At 39.6% G+C, this 22,924-nt stretch overlaps 1 protein-coding gene across 1 annotated transcript in view; it reads right to left on the bottom strand.

The window, feature by feature from the left end:
- TDRD15 (tudor domain containing 15) overlaps positions 1 to 17,717 on the bottom strand; it is a 29,980-nt gene extending 12,263 nt beyond the window's left edge. Inside the window, 7 exon segments of the mRNA XM_084792406.1 lie at positions 750 to 1,267; positions 1,270 to 1,424; positions 1,427 to 1,700; positions 1,703 to 1,840; positions 1,844 to 1,941; positions 3,047 to 6,695; positions 16,889 to 17,717. Coding sequence (XP_084648532.1) covers positions 750 to 1,267; positions 1,270 to 1,424; positions 1,427 to 1,700; positions 1,703 to 1,840; positions 1,844 to 1,941; positions 3,047 to 6,695; positions 16,889 to 17,077 — 5,021 coding nt within the window. The 5' untranslated portion in view covers positions 17,078 to 17,717.
- Positions 17,718 to 22,924: the final 5,207 nt, after the last annotated feature.

Genomic DNA, 22,924 nt, shown 5'->3' with positions numbered 1-22,924 from the left:
CAATAAACTTTAACTGACTTAGCAATATGCTAGAAATACACTCAAAAGCAACTAGATACCCAGTTTATCCGTTACCAAAAAAGGAGCCTAGGAGTTAGCTAACCATAGGAAGATTTGCCAACCTGAACTCTGCCAACCTTGGAGTTTTGTGAAACTCTGAGTAGCATTTGTAAAACGTCACATATGTGTACATGTGTGTGGTTGTGGAAATGGCTACTGTTTACTAAAATCTAATAGGTTCAACGTTCAGAAACGGTAAAGATGGCAAAACAACATTTTATAGTGCAAGTCACCACATTTGCTTGTTTTTAGGCAGGGTTTTTCTATGCAGCTCCAACTGGCCTGGCACTCTCAGTGCAGCTGGGACTAGCCTCGGGTGCCCCGTTTGCCTCTGCCTGTTAAGCTCAGGGACTGTAGCTACAATACACCATGCTTATCTCTATTCAGATTCGCTGCTAAGAATTTTCTTCAGTAATATGAAATTTTCATTCTGAACAATTTCATTCCATTAAAAACAAAGACTCAAAAGTAGAAACGCCTTTGAAGACATTGACTTACTTTTCGAGTGTTCTATTGAAATTTTTTTCATTTAACACCCACTGCTTTTGAGTCTATTGTGTAACTCTTTTCCTGGAATCCTTCAGGTGATAGGTTTTTCAGAAATGTTTTCAAAGCAGCCTGTGCTGTTCTCCAAACGATCACAAAGTCCCCCAGATGGACATGCTACGCATATCTCAAACAGAACTTACCTTCTGAAGTTCAGTTTCCCACTAATGACGCTTCTTTTCAGTTTTACATTTCCGGAGTGTGATTTTTCACTAACACGGCTTTTCCTTAAGAGGCGTATAGAAACATTTCTCCTCTTCGTAGGTTTCTTCTGTGGCATTTGTTTGTCGGTGCTATAATTAATATTTTCTTTTTTTTTTGTAACACTGTCCAACTCTGGGCAGACGGGATGGCTCTGTAGTTGACTCTGGGCTTTCTGAGGTCCACCAGCAGTAATTCCATCAGAGTAAGCTAAAGCTTTAGGATGCACCGCAAGACCAGATGCCACTAGTGCGTCTATTACACTGTCGTTCTCCTGAATGACAGCCACTTCAGATGCTGCTGCAGGACCATACTCCCTAAACTGAAAAGCTAAGCCTGGTCTGCTTAGAAAATCTTTAAAAAACTGTCTGACTTCATTATTCCACAGATTCCCTGGCAAGACACGGTACAGGCTACATGGATAGCTCAGCCTTGGCAAATTCTTAATTCTCTCAGGTACAGATATTTAAGATTTGCTGCTTGTGAATAAGGTATATAAACAGTAAGTCCATAGTCAACCAAAACAAGATGTAAAGATTGATCTGAAACTTCAGAAGTCTCTGCTCTGATCCAGTGATCTCCCGACTCACCCTTGAACAAGTAACTAGAACCGGGATCACGTGCCCCTGAGGCAATGCTTCCAGGGGCTCTCCTGTGTCTGATAGAAAGGTAAAGAGGCACTTCATGGTATCAAAGAAATCCTCTAACTGCACACAGAAGTCTGAGGGGTCACGGACAGCAGTGGCGATGTCACAGTACCGCCTAAAATCTTGGAGTGATGCGCAAACAAACGGCCGGATTGCACATGGAGACAGAAGTGTCTGGGACTCCAGACACAAAGTAGCACCTGAAGACTGCAGTTTCTGTTCCTCCACCTGAGATGTAGTTATGTTTTTAAAAAAAAAAACCAAAGCAACATGCCATTTACCAAAATTTCCACTTTCCAAGTATAGTCTAAATATTTCAGAGAAAGGATGCTCATTTCCAACTGATCAAATAAACACACAATGAACTCAAGGGTAGAATGAGTAAATCAAATCCATTTATGAGGCCCACCTTGTCTTTGAATATTTACGATCTCACTACTAGGTACCTTGGTATTATTTTTGGACACTACTTCATGCCCTCCATTATCTATTTAAAAAGCAAGTGCTTTCTCATCCACCCACTGCTCTTCTGTTTTGGGATGGTACCACTTTAAAATTCTTTTAGATAGTGCCAAGAATTCTGACCCCTTTTAATATTATCCATTGATAATAAAGAAGAAGTTGTATCTTCTTTAGTAATAAATAGTGATAAATCTGATGGTCTCTGGGTTTTTTGCAACTTCACATGAAATATAAATCATTTCATTTTTTTTTCAAGCTGTCCATGTCCTAACAGGTCAAAAGGCTTTTCACCCAGCTGTAGGGAGAATGGCTGGATGGTTGTGGAGGCTTAACATGTATTTACTCTTCCTGTCTTCTCGTCATCATCATGTTCAGAGGTACTGACTTTGTGAGAGAGGACCTGAGATGTCTCCTGTCACTTAGGACATGGCAACCACCTCAGAAATTCCTTGATGACACATGTATCTCCACAAGTTATATTTACTTTCCATTTCTGATCATGAGTCTTCACAAATTCACGAGAAACTGTTCTGTTGGTTACTCCCAATCATCTGCAATTTTTCTTTGGCACATTTCAAGAGGCCCATTCCATCTTATCCTGTGACGGAAAGAACAAATTCCCAGCTGGGGGACAGTTAAGAGTTCCCTTTAACTGAATAAACTTTAGATCCACTGGCTATGGCTGTGTTACCATGATCAAAAACTTCCACTTCAAAGGACCCTTCAGGCAACATTTCCCTAGTAACATATCTGGATGAGGCTTCGTCATTAGAGTATTCTACGTCATCTCTCACTAGAGGGCTCAGGCAGTTCTTGTTTTTCTGGCTATCTGTCCTTTCACTCAGAACATCAGTGAGTCCCATTGCTTCATTTCCATTCCCAGCAAGTGGAATATGAAAGTTTGCCAGCTGATGGATAGGTCAACGTGGGGCTGAGGAATCTCTATGATTGGAGGTTTAATGAGGATGCACAGGCTTTCAGAAGCTGATTGATTTAAGTCTTTGGTAAATAATTTTGATACCTTCTCTCCTGACTTGGGGCCCAATGTCTCTGTCTTTAGGGAATGAGTGCAGACCTGGAAGCAAATTTTACATTTTTAAGTCTACCCTTTAAGGACTTCTTCACTTAGCTTTTTGGCATGGGCTTAACTCTATAACAAACTGATGGTTTCAAACCTCTGGCATATATGCTTTGGGAAAACATCAATTTTGTTTTGTTTGCAGAATGTGTTTTGAGGCTAGTTTTATCTATTGCACTGTGGCAACCGCTTCTATCTGTGTTTTCTTTCAGAGGAGCAGTGGATGCCTGATTTAACCTCTGATTCTTTTCCGCACACCATGCTTGCTCAGAATGTCTTTCTCCATAAATATTAAGTAGCAATTTTATTGTCTGATTTATATGTTGATACCCATCATATAAGTCTATACCAAGCTGCCCATCTGATTCCCTAGACAGTATTACAGCTTTTAATGGTTTCCCTAAGAAATTGTCTTCAAACCATCTATTGATTTCTCCTGGAATATCAATGTCTCTAAGATCTGACAGAAAACACTGAATTGCTTGCATAGGTGTAAACAGCAGCTCTGGAAATTGATCAGAAATGGCACACAACATGTTTTCTTCTACCGACTGCTCATTCCCATAGTCCACAAAATAAACACAAGGGGTAGATGAGGACTCTGTTGGCTTCACCAAGGCTCTGTATGAGAGCCCGTCCTCTATGTATTTAGAGATGCACAGTCTCGTTCTGTTCCACTCGTACTTGGAACACATGTTGAGGCTAATCATTTCCGTGATTCTGGTCTCCAGCATCTCTAAATCTTTACTGTTCCTACAAAGCTGGCAATAGAACTTCTTAGGACTATACACATGAGATATGTACACCTCTTCTTCATTTCCGATCTTTATATCAAAGGAAGAGTAATAGTAACTGTAAAGACTAACTGAGAATGGGAGTGGCCTTGATAAGATGCTGTAGTGGGTGGAGCCATGGCGAAGGAGGAATTCATTTGCACTGGTAAGTGAGGATTGTAAATCCACTAAGTTACATAAGCATCTAGGGTGCACAAGAACCAAAGCATACACGATACAGGTAAGTAAGCCTCCACATGAAGAAATGAAATTTCCAAAGTCTCTGGATGCTTCTGCTGTCCAGTATAGTATTTTACAATTAACGGGCTCAACTAAATAGTTGAGACAGCATCTGAAAGCCTGGGCTTCTAATGCAAGAAAATGTGGGTTGATAGCACAAAGATCTTTAATGAGGACTCGCTCTTGATTGCCATAGTCAACAAATATTAGTTCAACTTCTTGCTCTGATACTTGAGTCAAGATGGCAGCCCTGTACCACCTCCCGTCTCTGGAATGCTTAGCAACACATGCTACTTTCCCATTCTGATATGGCTCTGGGTAGATGCTATAATAATCTTGGATTTGTTCCATCAGTAGTTTTAAATCTTCTAACTTACACTGAAGCTGGCATGAAAAGTCACCTGGGCTGTGGCAGTAAGAACAGTAGACTTTGAGAAGTTTTCCTGGTTTGAACACATGTTCCTTGTAAGGCTGTGATGACTCGGGTTCAAAAAACAGGGTGAAAGAAGAATTTAAATCCAGGAACCTGCACAAAGATGAGATGTTTTCTTTCAGCTTATTGGAATGACACTTCTCAGGCTTGGATCTTTTGACAGGGGCAGAGACTACATTTTTATCACGAAGTGTAGCTTCAGATTTTAACTTTAGCACTGAATAGTCTCTCAGAGATTTGGGGGAAACCAATGCTACCTCTGTAGAGTCTGCATATCCAGCTTGGAGCATCAGAGAGACAACATCGATATTGTCAGGGGCTTCAATATTCTGAATTTCTACCATGTATGTGTCATCACTTTTTGCTATAACTTGAAGCAAAATTTCTTTGTTCAAAATGATTTTTTTAAAATAATCTATTGCTGCCTTTCTCCATATATCTGTTGCTGGAGATACATATGCAAGTGAACAGTGTATGGCCAAGGGAGGCAACTCACAAAATTCTGGAAGCAGAACTTTCACATCAAAAACTGGTATGGAGTCAGTACTTCCATAATCTAGGAGGTAAACATTAATTTGATAATCACTCATTTCTGTGATGATGGCTCGGTAGAAACATCTATCCTTGCTATATCTGGCACAACAGAATAGTCCAGGTTCAGGGTTTCTCAGAGTTAGTTCATCATTTTCAGACGCATTATAAAACCAATTTATAGTTTTCATTATATCTTGAAATTTGTTCTGATGTTTATTAATACGAACCCAGAAATTTGATGGGTCCAACACATTCACTACAAATGCTACATACATAGATTCTACGTCCATCTTTACAGTTCTAATAGGAAAACTTGCTTTTAACTTATCCTTCACATTTAGTCCACCCACTGACTGTTCAACGTTTCCAATAAAACTATCCACTGCAAAGCTGTCTGTCCCATAAGTGACTGCCTTGCTCAAGGCATTGGTAAAATTTGACTCAAATGCAGGACAGCATATTTGTGTGCCCTGCAGCAGACACTGAGAACTAACTGCAGATTCTGGAGACTGCAAAGTCACATAATACAAATGTTCATTCTCACTGAACCAATCAATGTGGGCATATACTATGTGTCCTAAAAGGGCTTGCTTAAATATAGTCAGCTGCCGCTTTCTTTCTTCTTGGTCCAGACTGTGCAAAGATGTCAGAGAACATGGAAATGAAAACAATGGTGCAAAAATAAAATCCTGTTTCAGTTTCTTCACATGAACAGAGGGGATAGCCTCACTGCTACCATAATCCATGAACCAAATTTTCACCTGATTATCAGGCAGGAGCTCCTGGAGGATTCCTCTTTGCCACCACCCATTTGTCCCCTTAGCAACACACAGGAGTCCAAAATTATCACAGCTGGGGCTAGTCTCCTGACTGACTGTGTTGTAATGCAGATTCATACACTCTGTCAAGTCTTCTAGCTCTGGAATCCGCTTAAGTAGTTGACAATAAAATTTACTGGGGCTCAGTGCACATGACACTTTGACGCTGTCCAAACTTCCCACCGGCAAGGATGGCTGGAAGTTATCCAAGACACTTTGAACATCAAGGGAAGTACCATCGTTCGTACTTAATGAAAACTCAGGTCTTTTATGTTGTAGTAAGTCTGGCATTGGCTGGGGGCTTTCCTTTAATATTTCCACAATAAGACGAAATGTATCCTTATCAATAAATCTTCCTAATTGTAGTTCAAGAACCCCAGATATTACTTTGGGTGCCTCGAGAAGAAACATTTGAAGAGGCAAAATTGTTTGCATATTGCCTTTCAATTGTATTCCTACTAGTGACCTGAAATAATTCAAAGCTCTGGGAGACCACTTCTCTCCAAGTGGGAGTATATTGGCAAAAATGCCAATTATAACTCTGGGCGGGAGCTCAAATAACTTTCCGCAAGCAGAGGCTACCCTAGTACCATCCACGCTCAGCTCTTCTCCTCGGTCAATGAGCAGCACTGTGTAGACTTCATTCTGCTTTCCCACGACTCTTCCTCTCTGCCATTCTCCAGACACTCTTTCCTCCACCAGGCAGAAGTCATCAACAGCCACGTTATTCCTCACTTTGGGCACATACTGTATTTCCCTCTGCAATATGTGGTAGTCAAACTGACACTCACTGTTATTTTTGCCTTGAAATTTCACAAGCATATCCTTGGGAAGACACTCAATATGTAAAACTGTCAGATCTGCATCTAAAACTGTTGGCAATAAAGATGTAGAATCCATTTTCTAAAAAATAAAAGAACAAAGAAGGACGAATTAGCTTCTGATGGATGGCTATCACCATTATGTAAAATTTGTCTTATATAATTTTTAAGTAAATAGAAATTTCTGTATCTGTTTTTACATTTATTCGGGGGCAAGGAGGCGAGACATACATGACACAGATGTGAATGGAGTTCCCAGGACAACGTGTGGCGGTTGTTCCCTCCTTCCACCTTATGGGCTCTGGACATCAAACTCAGATCATCAGGCTTCATAGCATGGACCTTTATTCATGGAGCCATCTCACCAGCCCTCGTGTTTTGTTTTGTTTTGTTTGTCATATCAAAGATGTTGGCAAGAACTATATGCACAAGGAAAAATGTTGTTGACATAAACAAGATGTTGCTGAGATAAACACTGGCCTTTACACATTAGAAAACTTCACTAAAAGGACAAGACAGGATAGTGTAGATTATTGTTGGAACATGCAGAGATAATCCTTACTTCCTAGAAAATTTAACAAGTGTCTACTATATAGTAGATGTGGTAGAACAAAAAAAGAAAATCAGATTCGCCTGTTACCTCATTCTCCTCCTGGCAAGAGAGAAGAAAACAAGGGCAGATGAAAGTCAGAGAGGAGACAGTTTGTATTTTTTTTTCTTTTGTATTAACTTTTGATACTTAGACACCACTGATATTCAGTCCCAAGGTTATTCACTGAGTGGGGACAATAAGCTGAGGTCTGCACTCCACCAAGGCTGGATACTCCTGGAAAGTCAGTGATGCCCATCCATAACTAACCCTGGCAGGCCCAGCCACAAACAGAAAGAAAAATCATTAGCCATGAGAGATAAGTTTGCTTCTATTTTGATCTCCAGATTTAGAGGATTCTAAAGATAATTAAGTAAATACGCAGAAAGTTTAATATTCTCTCGGTATTTGCAGTTTGGATTTGAAGTGTACCCTCAATGTGATATATGTGCCAAATACTATTATAATATTAATATTATGACTTGGTCCTCAACTGGTTGATAGTTGGTCCACACTTTGAGCAGCATGCCATATTTATTTAGTATTTAAAGGGGGACACAGCAGAACTCCTTTGTCAAATGTAAATATCATGAGTATTATTAGCCAATCTAATCCCAAAGGCACAAGGACGTGTATGAATACTCTTGAGTCACTAGGAGCCTAACCCTCCCAGCCATTTTTATTCCTTCAGACAATACAAGTGCTCTAGAAACTTATTTCACACCAGTAGGATAAAAAAAATCTAAGCCTGGGTTACCCATGGCTCTCACCTAAAGCCAATAGAACCCACCCCTCAAATGGATTGCTGAGGAATTACACTCCAACCTAATGGGGAGTTTCCCTAAGAAATCAGTGGAAATCTTCACAGTAGACAAACATACTTTGACATGTACTGTATCTGAAGAAAAGTCGTTTCAGCTGAAGACACATGAAGATTCATGGACATTAGCTAATGGGTTCCAGAGGGCAACAGGGATCCACAGGAGACAGCCTGACAGATGTTCACATAGGGGTGGGAAGAAGTGGTTTGCAGATGACCTCTCAAGTAAAGGTGCTTAACAAAGACCTACACTGTGGGATAAATTCTTAATGGTGTAAAACAAAATCTTTCCTGTGGGTGTCAGTTGGCTTCCTATACCTGCCTGCCCAGAGCTTGCTCAGTAGTATCATAAAGAAAGTTCCCGCATGATGGACAAAAACCACATTCTTGCACCTACTGACCAACTAAAATTCAGAGAACATTCAAGAAAGATATAAAAGCTAGGAATTCAAAAGAAGATCAATTATTTTATACAGTGGAAGAGCAGGGTCAAATCAAAACATAATTTAAGACATTACATTTAAGACTAAATTTACATTCAATCACAGGGAGATCATTCACTGTGCTATCAGAAGTGTGTTGTACTAACACAATTCGGATGTCATCTTTCACCTGAACCTCAAGTAATCCTGTGGAATTTCACAAACTTGATTTTGCTTCTATTTAAACACTAAATCTATAAAATAAAAGGTTTAATTAAATTAGGGCTTTTCAATTTTTTTCAGCAAAATGTCAGTAAAGATAAAAATAGATAGAAATCTATAACATGGATTTATTGATATTCTAATAATCTCAAGTTTATAAAATTTAATTTTAAAATCATCAAATGAGAATACAATCATTCTAATGACCTCAAGTTCACATGACATGTCTTTATATTGTATCCCATAGCACAGTATTAAAAATATCAAATTTATACATTGCTAATTGCCTATCTCCTTCTACAATTGTGTGACAATCAACACAGACAGATACAATGAAACATATGAACTCCAGGAATTCATTGGATGCACTTGTGTCCTCCTGTCCTTTAAATTTTTAGTATACATTTGAATATTTGGTTTTACAAAGCTAATTGCATCTATGTTTTTTAATTAAATTCAAATTCATAGAATTTTTAATGGTTACTACTTAAATCATATTAAGTATTCAAATGAAAAAATAGACATATATGCATGTCTCAATTCAGACCAATCACGCCTCAAGCACATGTCTGTGTGTATGTGTGTGTGTGTGTATGTGTAAGTGTATGTGTGTGTGTACGTGCATGTGTGTGTATGTGTGTGTGTATGTATATGTGTGTTGCGCGCGCGCGTGTGTGTGTGTGTGTGTGTGTGTGTGTGTGTGTGTGTGTGTACCTATTGAAGAATGTAGGTTAAAACTCATTCCCATTTTGCTTTTCATGGACTTAATGAAAAAGCATAAAGGAGCAGTCCTTCACACTTACAATACTTTAAGTATTTAAAACCGTTTCAGTACATGAGTTTAACTGATTTTTTTACAATAAATTTTTTGTTGTTCAGGTCACAAAACTGTAGATCAAGAGGTTTGAAAGCATCAGCCCAGGTTTTCTGATGTTTACCCCCAGTGTATTACCTTTCCCAGTTTTTCCCAATGCTGTGTTACATGTACCACACAATTATCAGAAAAATCAAAAATCAAAGGAAGAATAAAGTTTCAAACACAAGACCAACCAAAGCCAACAGGGCCAGCTTACTAATGTTTCCTTGTTCAAGATGTAGGCTAACTATGGTGAAACTGCCCAAGAACCCAGCAAAGTCACTCTGTACTAAATCGTTCAAACAGCCCTTCAAATTCTTAAGTAGCAATTTTACATCTAGATGTATCACCAAGAAAACCAAGACTATATATCAGTACAAAATCAGGTCCACAAATGCTCATAGGAACATTACATTGTATCTGAAAGTAAACACTATCCCGAAGCCTACTGTGTTGGACTAATGCATTTGGTCCTTGCAGTGGAATATCATTCAGCCTTTTAAAATGATTAAACCTACAAGAAGGATGAAGCCTCAGAAGTAAAAACAAAAATTACACAAAAGCTTCTGTAAGTTGGGCAGGAAAGATGCCGACCTAGTTCAGGTCACTGGCTGGCCTTGCAACGGGCCTGGATTTGGTTCCTTGCACCCACCAGGCAGCCCACAGCCATCTGTGACTCCAGTGCAGTGATCCAATGCCCTCTTCTAACTTCCACAGGCAGCAGACATACAAGTAAACATGCTTACAAGCAAGTCAAGCATATACATATAATATATATGTATATTATATGTAACTAGTTTTATTGTATTTATTATATTTACAGCACCTTTCTCCTAACTAAAGTCACATTTCCACACACACTAGAGTTAATATACAGATATGTCTTTTTAAGGGAGACAGTTTTTTTTAATATATTTTATTAATTCATTCATATTACATCTCAACTGTTATCCCATCCCTTGTATCCTCCCATTCCTCCCTCCCTCCCATTTTACAGTTTGACTTATAAGACTGTTTTACCAAAACATATAGGAAGTCATACCTTATACCACTGCTTGTAAGATCTGGGAACTTGGTAGCTAACTTTCATTCAGTTGGTGAGTAAACGGTTGCATAAAGCACACTACACAGTAATAAAGAGTAAACAGACTGCGGCTGCAAACATAGATCACATCACAAGTACAAGGAAAATCAGTCATATCCACCATGATGACATCTGAGTCAGAAGTGTTCAGATGCTGCCCCACCAACTGCAGGAAACACATAACCGGGCATGAAAACAGCGCATGCTCAGTTCAGAGAGCAAACAAATGAGCAAAGTAGCACCAGGGGAAGAAAGTGTATCCAGTCATTTCCCCATGGGTTATTTTTAGCACAATTATTTCTTTCTCTCAGAATTCTCCAGTTGTTATTTTTTCTATAAACAACCATATATCTTTCTCTAACAATAAAAAAAAACTAACCTAAAACAAAACTGTGTTCAGAGTATGGATGTAGGGAAACTTAGGAAAATATTCACAACACTGCCAAGGGAAGATGGGAAATTCTGAACAAGACAGAAAGTAAGTCTGTAAGGGAAATGGTGTGTATATTCCTATGTAAAGTAGAGTTTCACATGAGTAAGCGGCAGGTTACTTTAACAACTGTGGCGTGCAATAAGAACTTAAGTTCTCAGTTCAGCAGTCTGAGAATCATAAATTTAAAAAGCTATTCTGCCTCTTTCATCTATTGTCTATCAAAACTGTAAGTGTGTGCCTGCAGCCAGATTAAATAAGCAGTTAGGAAGAAAAACTCCTGGGGTCCAGGTAGGATAATGAAGTGCTATTTTTCATCCTTATAAACTTTAAATATCTATTAGATATTGAAGTACATCTTTTGATTAAAATCTATCACATTTTACTGCTATATGGATGCAGACTGAGGATACTTACTGCAACACTCTTAATTGAAGAAAAGGCTAGAAACACAGTCACCAGGGCTCAACGATGGCCTTGCCAACAGAGACACACATTGCTGCAAAGTTACCTAATTTTTCATGGCCAGACTCACTGGTAAAACTGACATAAACATAACCAATACTCTAGTGTGTTCTTTAGCCAACATTAGATAGAGTGTTAGTTCTACACCTTATACAGGAGGCCACAGTTTAAACACACCAATAACACTCTTGAAAAGGAACAAATTCGGGGAATTTTTATTACTGGTTTTTCAAGTAGGTCTCCAGGTGTAGTGGTATAGAAAGGGAAATGCAATTCATGTAAACAAATGAGACAAATCCAGAAATAAGACCTACCTATGCAAGGTCGATAAAGGAGGAAGAGATTCCTAACCATCAAGCTGGGCAGTTTAAAATGATGTCACAGGGACTGTTACTTGCCTAGGTGGTAGAGTACTTGCCTAGCAAGTACAAGGCCCTGGTTAGACCATTAATGCAAAAAATAAAAATCATAAGTATAAATATTTTTTAAAGGATGCTAAAACAATTGCCACATGTGAAGGAAAAACAAATCCTCACTTCCTATCATAAGCCAGTCTATTACAAGGAAATCTGTGAAGATAAAACAGATCTCAAAGCAACTTGAAGTGACTGATGCGCATAAAAAATATATATATATTTAAAAGGTCTACTTTAAAATAAATAAACCTTTCTTGTAACTCTTCCCCAACCGGAGCTCCCCTGGTGACACAAAAGAATGGGTGGGTAATGAAGGTCAATACTAATGCTTAGGTGAGAAGCTTCTCATAAAGCATTTAAGGGATCGATATCTGCTGCCTTGGAGAGCGCTCAGCCTCCTCACACTCCTGCAAATATCCCTGGACAGGAGTACAAAGACATACACCTGCTGACGCTTTTTTTAAAAAAGGAAGATTATGTTATCGAAAATAAGGAAAGAAAGCAAAATAATTTGGAAGCAAATTGAACTCTATACAAGAAAACCAAAAGCAAGCAAAGAGAGCCTCTAGAGAAAAATCAGTGCTTACTGAAATTTGGGGGGTGAGGGGGAGGGGACTTGGATGACTAGACTTGTATGGAAGGTACACAGATCCTTCACTCAAATTACAGTGAAATAAAATGTGCAGATGCCCCCAGGGGAGCCAAAGATGAGATGCTCAGGGTAACTTTAAATAAAGAGCCAAGGAAGCTCCAAGCAAAGCCAGAAGCACAAATCACAGTTACGCACAGTTGAGGAACAAAGAAGGGACTGGGAGAGAACAAGGAGGACAGGTTTAAAATGAAGCCTCATCCTTGGTTGGTGCCTCAGATCCGAGCAGAACCCCTGGGCTGTGGGGAGCCACGTTAAATTCTGCCATGTCAGAAATCCCGTGCTTCGGCTGCATGCTGTGACCTTTCAGCTGTCAATCTCTGCCGGAGGGGAGGTGGTCTTTGTGTTCCAGGCCATCCTTGGACTATTTACCTTTGAAAGAAGTAGGGAAATCCCTACTGAGAAACACCTGGAGGGTTAAGGAAGTTCTTACCGAGAGCTATTCAGGCTATTGTGTTCTTCTTGCCTTAGGAGCTAGGGAGAGAGGGATCAGAATAGATCCTATTGACCTTACAATATAAAGTCTTACTTGTCCACATTAAAGAGGAACCTTGACCAGAAATTTCCTAACTTGATTCCTTGTTTCTCGCTTCTCTGTATTCTACTTTCAATCCCCACTCCCTCTTTCAGGTGAACCCTGATTGGCTGGGACCCGACACCAGGCCCAGATCCGCCCAACATAGTGTTCTTGTAGGTTTCTAGGACCCTCTGGATCATCATCAAACCCCTACCCAGATCTAGGCAAGGAACAGAACATTCTCTCTGGAGACTGGGGTCTGACTTTCACACAAACTCTGGTGCCCCATATTTGACCACATCCCCTTGATGAGGAGGCCCGATGGCACTCAGAGGAAGGACAGCAGACTACCAAGAAGAGATTTGATACCCTAGCATCATATTCAGGGGAAGGAGGTCCCGCTCAGTCACAGTCATAGGGAAGGGGAATGGGATGAAAGCGGGAGGGAGGGAGGGATGGGAGGATGCATGGGATGGGATAACAAATGAGATGTAATAGGAATTTTTTTTCAATAAAAAATGTGTTTAAAAAATGAAGCATTGAGAGAAAATTGTATGGAATTAACTAAGATCCCTAAACAAATGGAAATCAAAAGGTCTAGAATTGAAAATGGAGAGACAAAAAGGTGCCCATCGTGCCTGCTAAAGAGTGTGCAGTGTCAGGACAAGCAAATATTCATTATAATGAAATCACCTGCAGCTGGGACAGGGAGAGGACAAAACACAGAGACAAGGAAGGACCAACCCGCATCAAAACAACAGGAGATAGAGATCCCTTAGGTCTTCATCTTAGGTTTGCATCTTCTCTTTGTTTTGAGAAGCTTTTAAAAAGAAAACTAAAGTAGGACCATTCCAATGTTCCCCAGGACAAAGAAAAGGTTTTATTTTGTTGTTTTTTTTTTTTAATGCTGCTTTCCAAAGGACAAAATATACTTAGTCTGTGTTTCTGCCCCTGTTGAGATGATACAAATATGAAAGGAAGACTCTTCACAATTGCCTTTGTAACGTGAGAATGTAGCAGTACAAACTTATCAAATATGTGCTGCGTACAAATTAAAGAGAGAAATATAAACGACCAATTTCAAAATTCTTAGTTATGGAGTAAATGCATCTCAAAAGTACATTTCAACCCTGTTTGAACCCAGGTAGAATGGCAGTTATTAGGAAATCTTGAATAAGCGATACCGTGCAGCTCACAGGGTGGGAGTGGGGGAATTCACACACACTCCTCTGAAGAAGGTAAAGCATGACAGCCACTACGGACATCACGCTGCAGCTTCCTAGCTGAAGGGCAGCACGTGACCCGGCTGCTCTGCTCCTGGTGTGTGTCTACGTGAAGGAATCTAAGTCAGTATCCCACACGGATATTCGCACATTTGCAGTTATTGCTCCATTATTCACAACAACCAAGATGTGGAATCAGCCTACGGGTCCATCAACATACAAATGGGTACAGAAAGTATGGTACATGTACATAACGGAGTTTTATTCAGCCATAAAGAAAATGAAATTGTGTTATATGAAGGAAAATGGATAAAACTGGAAATTATTATGTTAAGTGAAATATGCCAGACACAGAAAATCACTGCATGTTTTTTTCTTATATAGACCATCTAAAATTTAAAAAACAACAAAAAAGCAGACAGGGGCTATTTGTTGAGAGGAAGCAGACCAGTGATGAGGGAGAGAAAGGAAACAGTAATGGATGGGTGATTAGGACCAATATATGTGATATTCATGCAGGAAAATGTCACAATTAAGTTCATCATTTTATACAATAAATATGTGATACTAAGAAACTAAAGAAGAATTAAAAACTATACAACCATTGAAATAAAGAATGAAAACCAATTTTCATTGGCAAGAGTACAAGAGAAAAATAAATAGTATAATAAAATGGATGAAATTTTTAGCAGTCATTGTATTAAAAAGATATACATATACAAAGCTAGGAGTATAGAGTGCATGCCTAGAATGCAGAAAGCACTAGGTTAAAGCCCCATTACAGCATAAAACGCACATGGCGGCACATATCTACAATCCTAGCTTCTGGGAGGTAAGGATGGGAGGATCAGAAGAAAGGTCATCCTCGGCCCATACATAGCAAACTCAAAGCCAGCCTGGAATACAGAAAAGCATGCCTCAAAAAAAAAAAAAAAAGAAAAGAAAAGAAAAGAAAAGAAAAGAAAAGAAAAGAAAAGAAACACACACACACACGTACCTATTTATGTGTATAAACACATGTATGTGTGTATTAATTTATGTGTATACAAACCAAAAACTGGTGCATAAAAAAGGTGCTCAATGTTCATTTATATAGGGAAATGCAAATTAAAGTCCACACACTGTAAAATGGTTGTCATTAAAGGGGAACCAGACTGAGCATGGGTGTTGGTACGGAATAGTAACTGGAAACATTAGTGGCTGTGCATGGCCATAAAGCGCTGCACACTTGCAAAGTTTGATGGCTTTATTTTAAAAAGTTAAATGTGTGTGTGTGTGTATGTGTGTGTGTGTGTGTGTGTGTGTGTGTGTGTGTGTGTGTGTCCCTTTGGCTCAGTCAGTTCACTCCTACATCTGAAAAAAGTCACAGGGATAAAAACATGTAAGAAGACTATGGCAGATTTGTAAAAAGCAAAAATGAGATTAATACAAATGTCAGAAGTGAGGGCCATACAAATGCCGTTTAAAACAGCAGAAGCCCACAGCAGAGGAGTAGCTGGCATTCTACGCTACACAACAATGAAAAAGCAACGCTATGTATACAGCAGCACACATGAGTCAGAAAACATGCTGAGTGAAAACGGCAAAGAGAAAACACACCCGAGTACATACAATTAAAAAAAAAAAATGCAAACTGCCCTGGGAAAAAGCTTCCGGTGCCTTCCTAGCAGAAGGATGTGTAAGACGGTGTCTCATCAAAGGAAACCTAGTTTAGGGGATATGTTTATTATTCTGTTGGTTACAGTGTTTTTATGGGTGTGTACACGTTTTTAAGTGTCAAAAAACTTTACACTGCAAGATGTGCAGTTTGCTATGGTTCAGTTACACTCTAGTAAAGCTGTAAGTCTCAGGCATAAGCTAAACGGTGGGCTAGCAGAAAAATGACAGCCTGTTTTATTGTAACTAATATATATTAATATAGATATCGTATATATATACGTATTTGTGTGTATATATAGGTATGTATGTATAATTCTTACTGATTGATGGAGAAACTTAAGAAATTTTATTTAGTTTGGGGAGAAATCTTCCATGTCAACATACACAGAAAAGTAAAAATATTATCCTAGACCAAAATGTCCTTTTGAATGCAAACAGAGAAAGGAGCGTGGGATACTATTAAACGTTAAACTAAGACGTGAACTTGGAAAAGCCGAAGACAGTCTCATTTTACTCTCTGGCTTAGCAGGCATGCTGCGAAGGGCTTGCTTATTAGTTTTAATTCCAAACGTGGAGAGGATGGAGGAGAATCTGCATTAAGTTATAATTAAATAACTCAACAAACAAATAAACCCTTCAAACGGCACTTCATACACACATTGTCCCTGTGTCTTTGAATCCCACACCTCAAGAGAGAACACGCCAGCACTATTGGTGGGGGGTGGGCCCCAGAGAGAGGCTGTGCAACCACCGTTGGAGGTGGAGGGGTGAGGACCTACCCACGGGGATGCGGTAGATCTCAGGACTACGGAAGGCCGTTGCCCCGGAAGCTAAAAGACACAGCAGGGCCAGGTCATAAAAAGACAGAGGAGTCAAGGCACAGAACCTAGAGCAGACTGGCTGTAAGTAGAGCCTGAACTTACCAACAACCTCAACACAGGGAGGCCAGGCCCCTCTTTGGGGAACACCAGCCAGGGACCAAGATGGCAGCGAGCTCTGGGCCTGCTCGTGCCCTTCCACTCGAAGATGCCCCGTTGCTGAGCCTGAGGCCGCGTGCACACAGAAGGAGCCTGGCAAGTTGCGCGAGGAAGGATACCTCTCACCAGCTGCATGCATAGCGGAAGCCACGAATGCCCAGCCTGAGCCATTTCAGCTCCAAATGGGCATCCCCGCAGTTCTGAGACTCAGCTAGTAGCCAAGGGTAGAACGGCAGGTTGTCGAGTCTGAACATAGCTTGTCCGGGTGTGCCACACCGCTGTGGTGGAAGGCATGTCACTCAAGTTCTCTGTTTGCCCAATAGTTGATCAAGAAGAAACAACCAGTTTGGGACTATTCATGATAGATCCACAGAAGTCCCAATGAATCTTCAGATTAGTGAAAAGAATATAATTACTATGGATTTATACATTTATCCCAGGTTTTCATTTTATCAGCATAGCTTTGATAGTTTTATTATTTATTCTAAAATGTATATTTGCAACAACTTCCAATGTTATTCTGTGTTTGTGTCATTTTCTTTTTATTGACAAATTTTTGTTGAACTCTTGTGGTTAATTTCTTTGTTTTCCATTTAACGTTTCTTTCCTTGACTATATCATTTCCTTTTTTTTGTTTGTTTGTTTGTTTCTTTCTTTCTTTGAATTTGTTCAATAGGGTTTTTAAAACCACTTTAATGGAATTTTTATTTTTGAAAAATAAATTACATTTTTAAATGTCTAAAATTTTAAACTTTGTTCCCTGAAAAATGTACTTAACAAATTTCCTTGTAGACAATGTTTCAGTTGTATAGTTTTAAGTTTTAATGCAGTTTTTTATTATTATTTACAGCTCAAAATGTTCCTTATTTTCATTAAGATTTCTTTTGTTGATGTCACTTAATTGGTACCGTACCTTGATGTGGTGGGAATGGCTCCCATAGACTTGCATATTTGAATACTCGGTCCTCAGTTGATAAAACTATTTGGGAAATATTAGGAGGTGTGGCTTATTGGAAGAAGTGTGTCACTGGAGATAATCTTGAGGTCTCGAAAAACTGGTAGTAATCCCAATCAATGCACTCTATCTCTGCCTTAAGGAAAATTAAATGCTTTATTTTACAGGTTGCCTTGGTTATGGTATTTTGTCACAGCAATAAGAAAGTAACTAAGTAACTGGGTATATCTCTTTCTCTCTGTTACCTTTCTGTGTCCTTGTGTTTTCTTGGATCCCTTATGGGTAATATGTAATTCTAATGTCTTTTTTGTTAATTCATTGCTTACAAGCGTGTGGGATGAACTTTTGGTCATGACACTGACATTGCTGGTTTTTAATTCATTTTTCCCACTTTGTTTTGTACTTCATCTAGCTGTTATTTCTTGAGGCTTTCTCATTAACCCCATTAATGTGTTCTCTTGGAACGATCTTTTTAAATTTTTTCTATGGTTCTCTACCCCACTACTCACATCATACGCTATTTACATTTTTCCATTTAGGAAGTATTCACTCTAGTATTACCTTTTCACAATCATCCTACAATGTTGACACTTAATTTTAAGCAGAAATTTGAGCAAATTCTTTAGCTAATGTCTTTAGCCTCAACATAAACAGTGCAGCAATGCACCTTCTAGACCAGGAGATGTCCGACTTTATCATGCTTTCCTTCTTGAAGTCAGCTGGAGGAAGTCTCTGGGAAGATCAGTGAGTAAAGCATCCCCAACACTTTACCAGACTTTGACTCATACTTCAGATATCGATGTAAATGGTATTTCTGCCAAAAAGATTTCTGAGTCTGGGTGAAGTGCCCCACCCAAAGGGACACAGAATAATTTTAAAGGACTCAATCCTTAGATTCTAGTATATTTTGTGTGTACTCTTTAATGGTAATTGTCTATCTAAGGAGCCAAGGCAACTCCAGGCCAGAAACACTTGGTCAGTCTTGTGTTTTCCTTTCTTCCTTTATTGTCTCATTCACAGTTCACCAAATCAAAATATGTTTCTACCATTTCTGTGTGCTATTGTTCATTTCTCTGAAGTATAAATTCCCCTCAAAAACCAAACAGGCAGTTATTCAAAATATTAGCATCAGCAAGATTGTTTGTGACTATATTGTTTGTATTCTGTGAGAGGCAAATGGAGCATTAGAAACCGCACAACTTGGTACATGTTGAGTTGGTGATAGGCATGCTATACAGTCAAGCAATAGGAGCGTTACCAGATTTAGCAAGTAAAAATAGCAAGTAAAAAATGCTGCAATTAAACTTAAATGTCAGGTAAGTAGCCAATAATTTAGTATGAATACACTATTGAAATACTGAGAGCTAGTTTCTTGAGATCCAAATTTAACTGAGAATTCTTGTTTTATCTGACAACCCTAGAAAAAGTAAGAATGTTGTTTTCATTCATCTCTTTGACATGTTTAAAACCAATACAATGTGCCTAAGGGATAACTTTCTTATACAAAACCCAGTGATATAGGTAAAAAGTTTGCGTGCAGCAGTACCTGATCTTATATAGTATATATACCCCAACTTGAAGATTTTCTAAGCTCATCTATAAAGATTAGAACTGAACACTATAAAATATGTGTACAAACATATTGTAAAACCAAAATCTGATTATTGCTAGCGTCTACCTGCTAAATGTTCACTAACTGTATGTTACAGATGAATGCACTATAGCGTATGTATGTTATATATCATTGAAATAAAAGCATGTGAAAGATAATAGTATATGTCCTGGATATATTAAGCAAGGTACCTAAACTATAATAATAACATACAATTTGGTAATTTTTATGAGGATTTTTGTCAAGCTTTTTAGAAATTGAGAAGGTAATTAATGCTAATATCTGAGTAGGAAATTACTTTCCAAAACAAATACAAATTTTAGTAATTAAAAAAATACAAGTATCTAGGCAACCTCTCAACCAACCATTAGAGATATGACAAGTTAAGAATCACTAAATCTTAGCCATTCTGATGGGTGTAAGTTGGAATCTCAAAGTGTTTTGATTTGCATTTTGCTGATGACTCGGGATGCTGAACATTTCTTTAAGTGTTTTTTGGCCATTCCTCTGTTGATAATTCTCTATTTAGTTCTGTGCCCCATTTTTTAAATGTATTATTTGGTTTGGTGGTGTTTAATTTCTTGAGTTCTTTATATATTTTTTGATATTAGCCCTCTGTCAGATGAGTACATTTACACATTTACACTACTCAGCTATTAAAAACAAGGAAATCTTGAAATTTGGAGGCAAATAAATGGAACTAGAAAAGATCATCCTGAGTGAGGTAACCCAGACCCAGAGAGACACTCATGGTGTATACTCACTTATAAGTGGACAGGATAACTACACTACAATACACAGACCTAAAGAAGCTAAATAACAAGAAGGGCCCTAGGGAGGATGCTTAATACTCATTCAAGAGGGCAAACAGAATAGACACTGGAAGTGGTTGAAGAAAAGGAACAGGACTGGAGCCTACCATAGAGGTCCTCTGAAAGGTTCCACCCAGCGGAGATCAAAATAGATGCTGAGACTCACAGCCAGACTTTGGGGTGGAGCACAGGGAGTCTTATGAAAAAGTTGGGGCATAGAAGGACCTAGAGGGGACAGGAGCTCCACAAATAGACCAATGGAGCCAACAAATCTGGGTGGCGGAGTGGCTGCAGAGAGACTGATGCACCAACCAAGGACTGTGCATGGTGAGGACCTAGACCACCTGCTAAGATGTAGGAGATAGGCAGCACAGTCTCCTTGTGGGTCCCATCATTTGCAGAGTAGGGGCTATGGTGCCCATTCATCAATCACTTCCCCCCTGGTGGGGAGGCTTTGCCAGGCCACAAAGGAAGAGTATGCAGGCAATCCAAGTGACGCTTGATAATCTGGGGTCAGATGATAGGGGAGGAGGGCTCCTTCTTTCTGAGGACTAGAGGAGGAGGGGATATGAGGGAGGGTAGGAGGGTAGGAGGGTGGGACAGGGATGAGACAAGGGAGAGGCCTACAATAAGAATGTAAAGTGAATAAATTAAAAAGGGAAAATTAAAATTAAAAAAAAAATTACTAAACCATGCTTTCTCATAGGAACCTTAACAGTGTTTCTTACCTGTGGTAACAGGTAAGTACATATTTATTGGTGTTATTAATTTATGTCTGTTTCTCCAACAGCCACACTCACAGAAACAATAGCAGACACACTGTTTATCCTCTGTGAACCTAAATGAGTGATTGAATGGGCAAAGGCATTCACACACAGTTTGCATTTGCAGCCCTGGGAGTTCTGGTTTACCTGGGGACAGAGCAGGAAAGGAACTCTGGCCAACAGCAGTGCGTGGACAGCTCGGTAAAGATAGCAGATGTCCCTTGTTTTGGCAGGTTTCCTCATCTTCCTTTCCCTCCATTTTTTCCAGGGAGTAATGTTTTACAAAAGTTAAAATAAATATAAAACTGATTTGTCAAACTGACCTTGTGACTGCTGTTACACATGTTCTTCTAAGAGGAATGGTTTTTAAAGTCTCATTTAAATTAATTTACTTATTCACTTTACATCCTCCTCCCCCCCCCCAGTCCCACCCCCCCCCCACCCTCTCCAATCCACCTTTTCTGAGGAATAGGGGAGGCTCCTTTTCCATCCACCCCAGCTCATCAAATTGCATCAGGACTGCCTGTGTCCTCTTCCCCTATGGCCTGGCAAGGCAGTCCTGCCAGGGAGAAGTAATTGAAAATCTGACAAAAAAGAGGCCATGTCAAAGACAGCCCCTGCTCCCCTTACTAGAGGACCCACATGAAGCCTGAGCTGCCCATCAGCTACATCTGTGTAGGGGACCTAGGTCTAATCCATGCAAAGTCCTTGCTTCAGCCTCAGCAGGCCCCTCTGGGCACTGGTTAGTTGCCTCTGTTGGTCTTCTTATGAAATTACTATCACTTCCAGGTCATTTTCTTCCCCCTCCCCCCCCCCCCGCAACCCCACTTTTCTACAAGATTCCCTATGTATTGGTCAACATTTGGGCTGTGAGTTTCAGCATCTGTTTCAAGTCACAGCTGGGTGGAGCCTCTCAGAGGACAATTCTGCTAGGCTCCCGTCTACAAGCATAGCAGGAGTATTGTTAAAAGTCAGGGGTTGGTTCTTTCCCAGGGGGTGGGTGTTGGGTTGAGTCGGGCATTGATTGGATCTTCCCTCAATCTCTGCTTTATCTGCTGTATCTTTATCCCTGCACATCTTGTAGGCAGGGTGAATTTGGGGTTGAAGTTTTTGTGGGTGGGTTGGTGTTCCCTCTCTTTACTAGGAGACCTATCTAGTTAGAGGGTGTCCTCTTTAGTCTCTATGGCTTCTGCTACTAGGAGTCTCTGCTAGAGTCCCTGCCATATCCTCCCTAGAGCGTACCCTGACTTAGGTCTCCAGCTGGTCACAGAGATGCCCCTATGCACAGGTTCTCTTTTCTCTACAGATGTCTGTCCTCCAGTCCCATCACTCCCTAGGTCTGATCTCTATCCTCATATCTTTCTGTGATGGAATGATTTTCTTAGCACACAAATTTTTGGTAGTGGGAAAGTTCCTTTCTCTCTGTGCTTACTGAGAAACAAGCAGTTAATACACCTCTTCTCAGAACCTGTCATAGAAACATAAATTTTCTTTTGTTGTTCCTCAACTTAAGATATTATCAGGTGCTCCAGATCGAACAGATCACATACTTTGTTCACAACTCCAAAAGTATCTCCTCCACTTCTCATATTCCAATAGCCTAAAGTCAAGTCTATTTTTCATATGTTTCTTCTACCTAACTTTCTGGACTGTTAACCCTAACCAAATTAACTATGGGCTTGTTTTTAAAGTCAGCAGAAAGATAGTAGGAGCCAGAGGCAGTGGGTGACTACAAAGAAATAGTACTTTTCAGACACAATAGGGTAGATGTTTATAAGAACTCATAGCAGTTGTGTCTGCATCACAAAATCTGTGCAAGCTCAAGACAGACAAATTCTC

Source organism: Acomys minous (assembly GCF_964271855.1).
Source record: "Acomys minous genome assembly, chromosome: 8".
In the NCBI taxonomy this organism is placed as follows: domain Eukaryota; kingdom Metazoa; phylum Chordata; class Mammalia; order Rodentia; family Muridae; genus Acomys; species Acomys minous.
The sequence above is the reverse complement of the archived record's forward strand: the minus strand, read 5'-3'. Positions and strand labels throughout refer to the sequence as shown.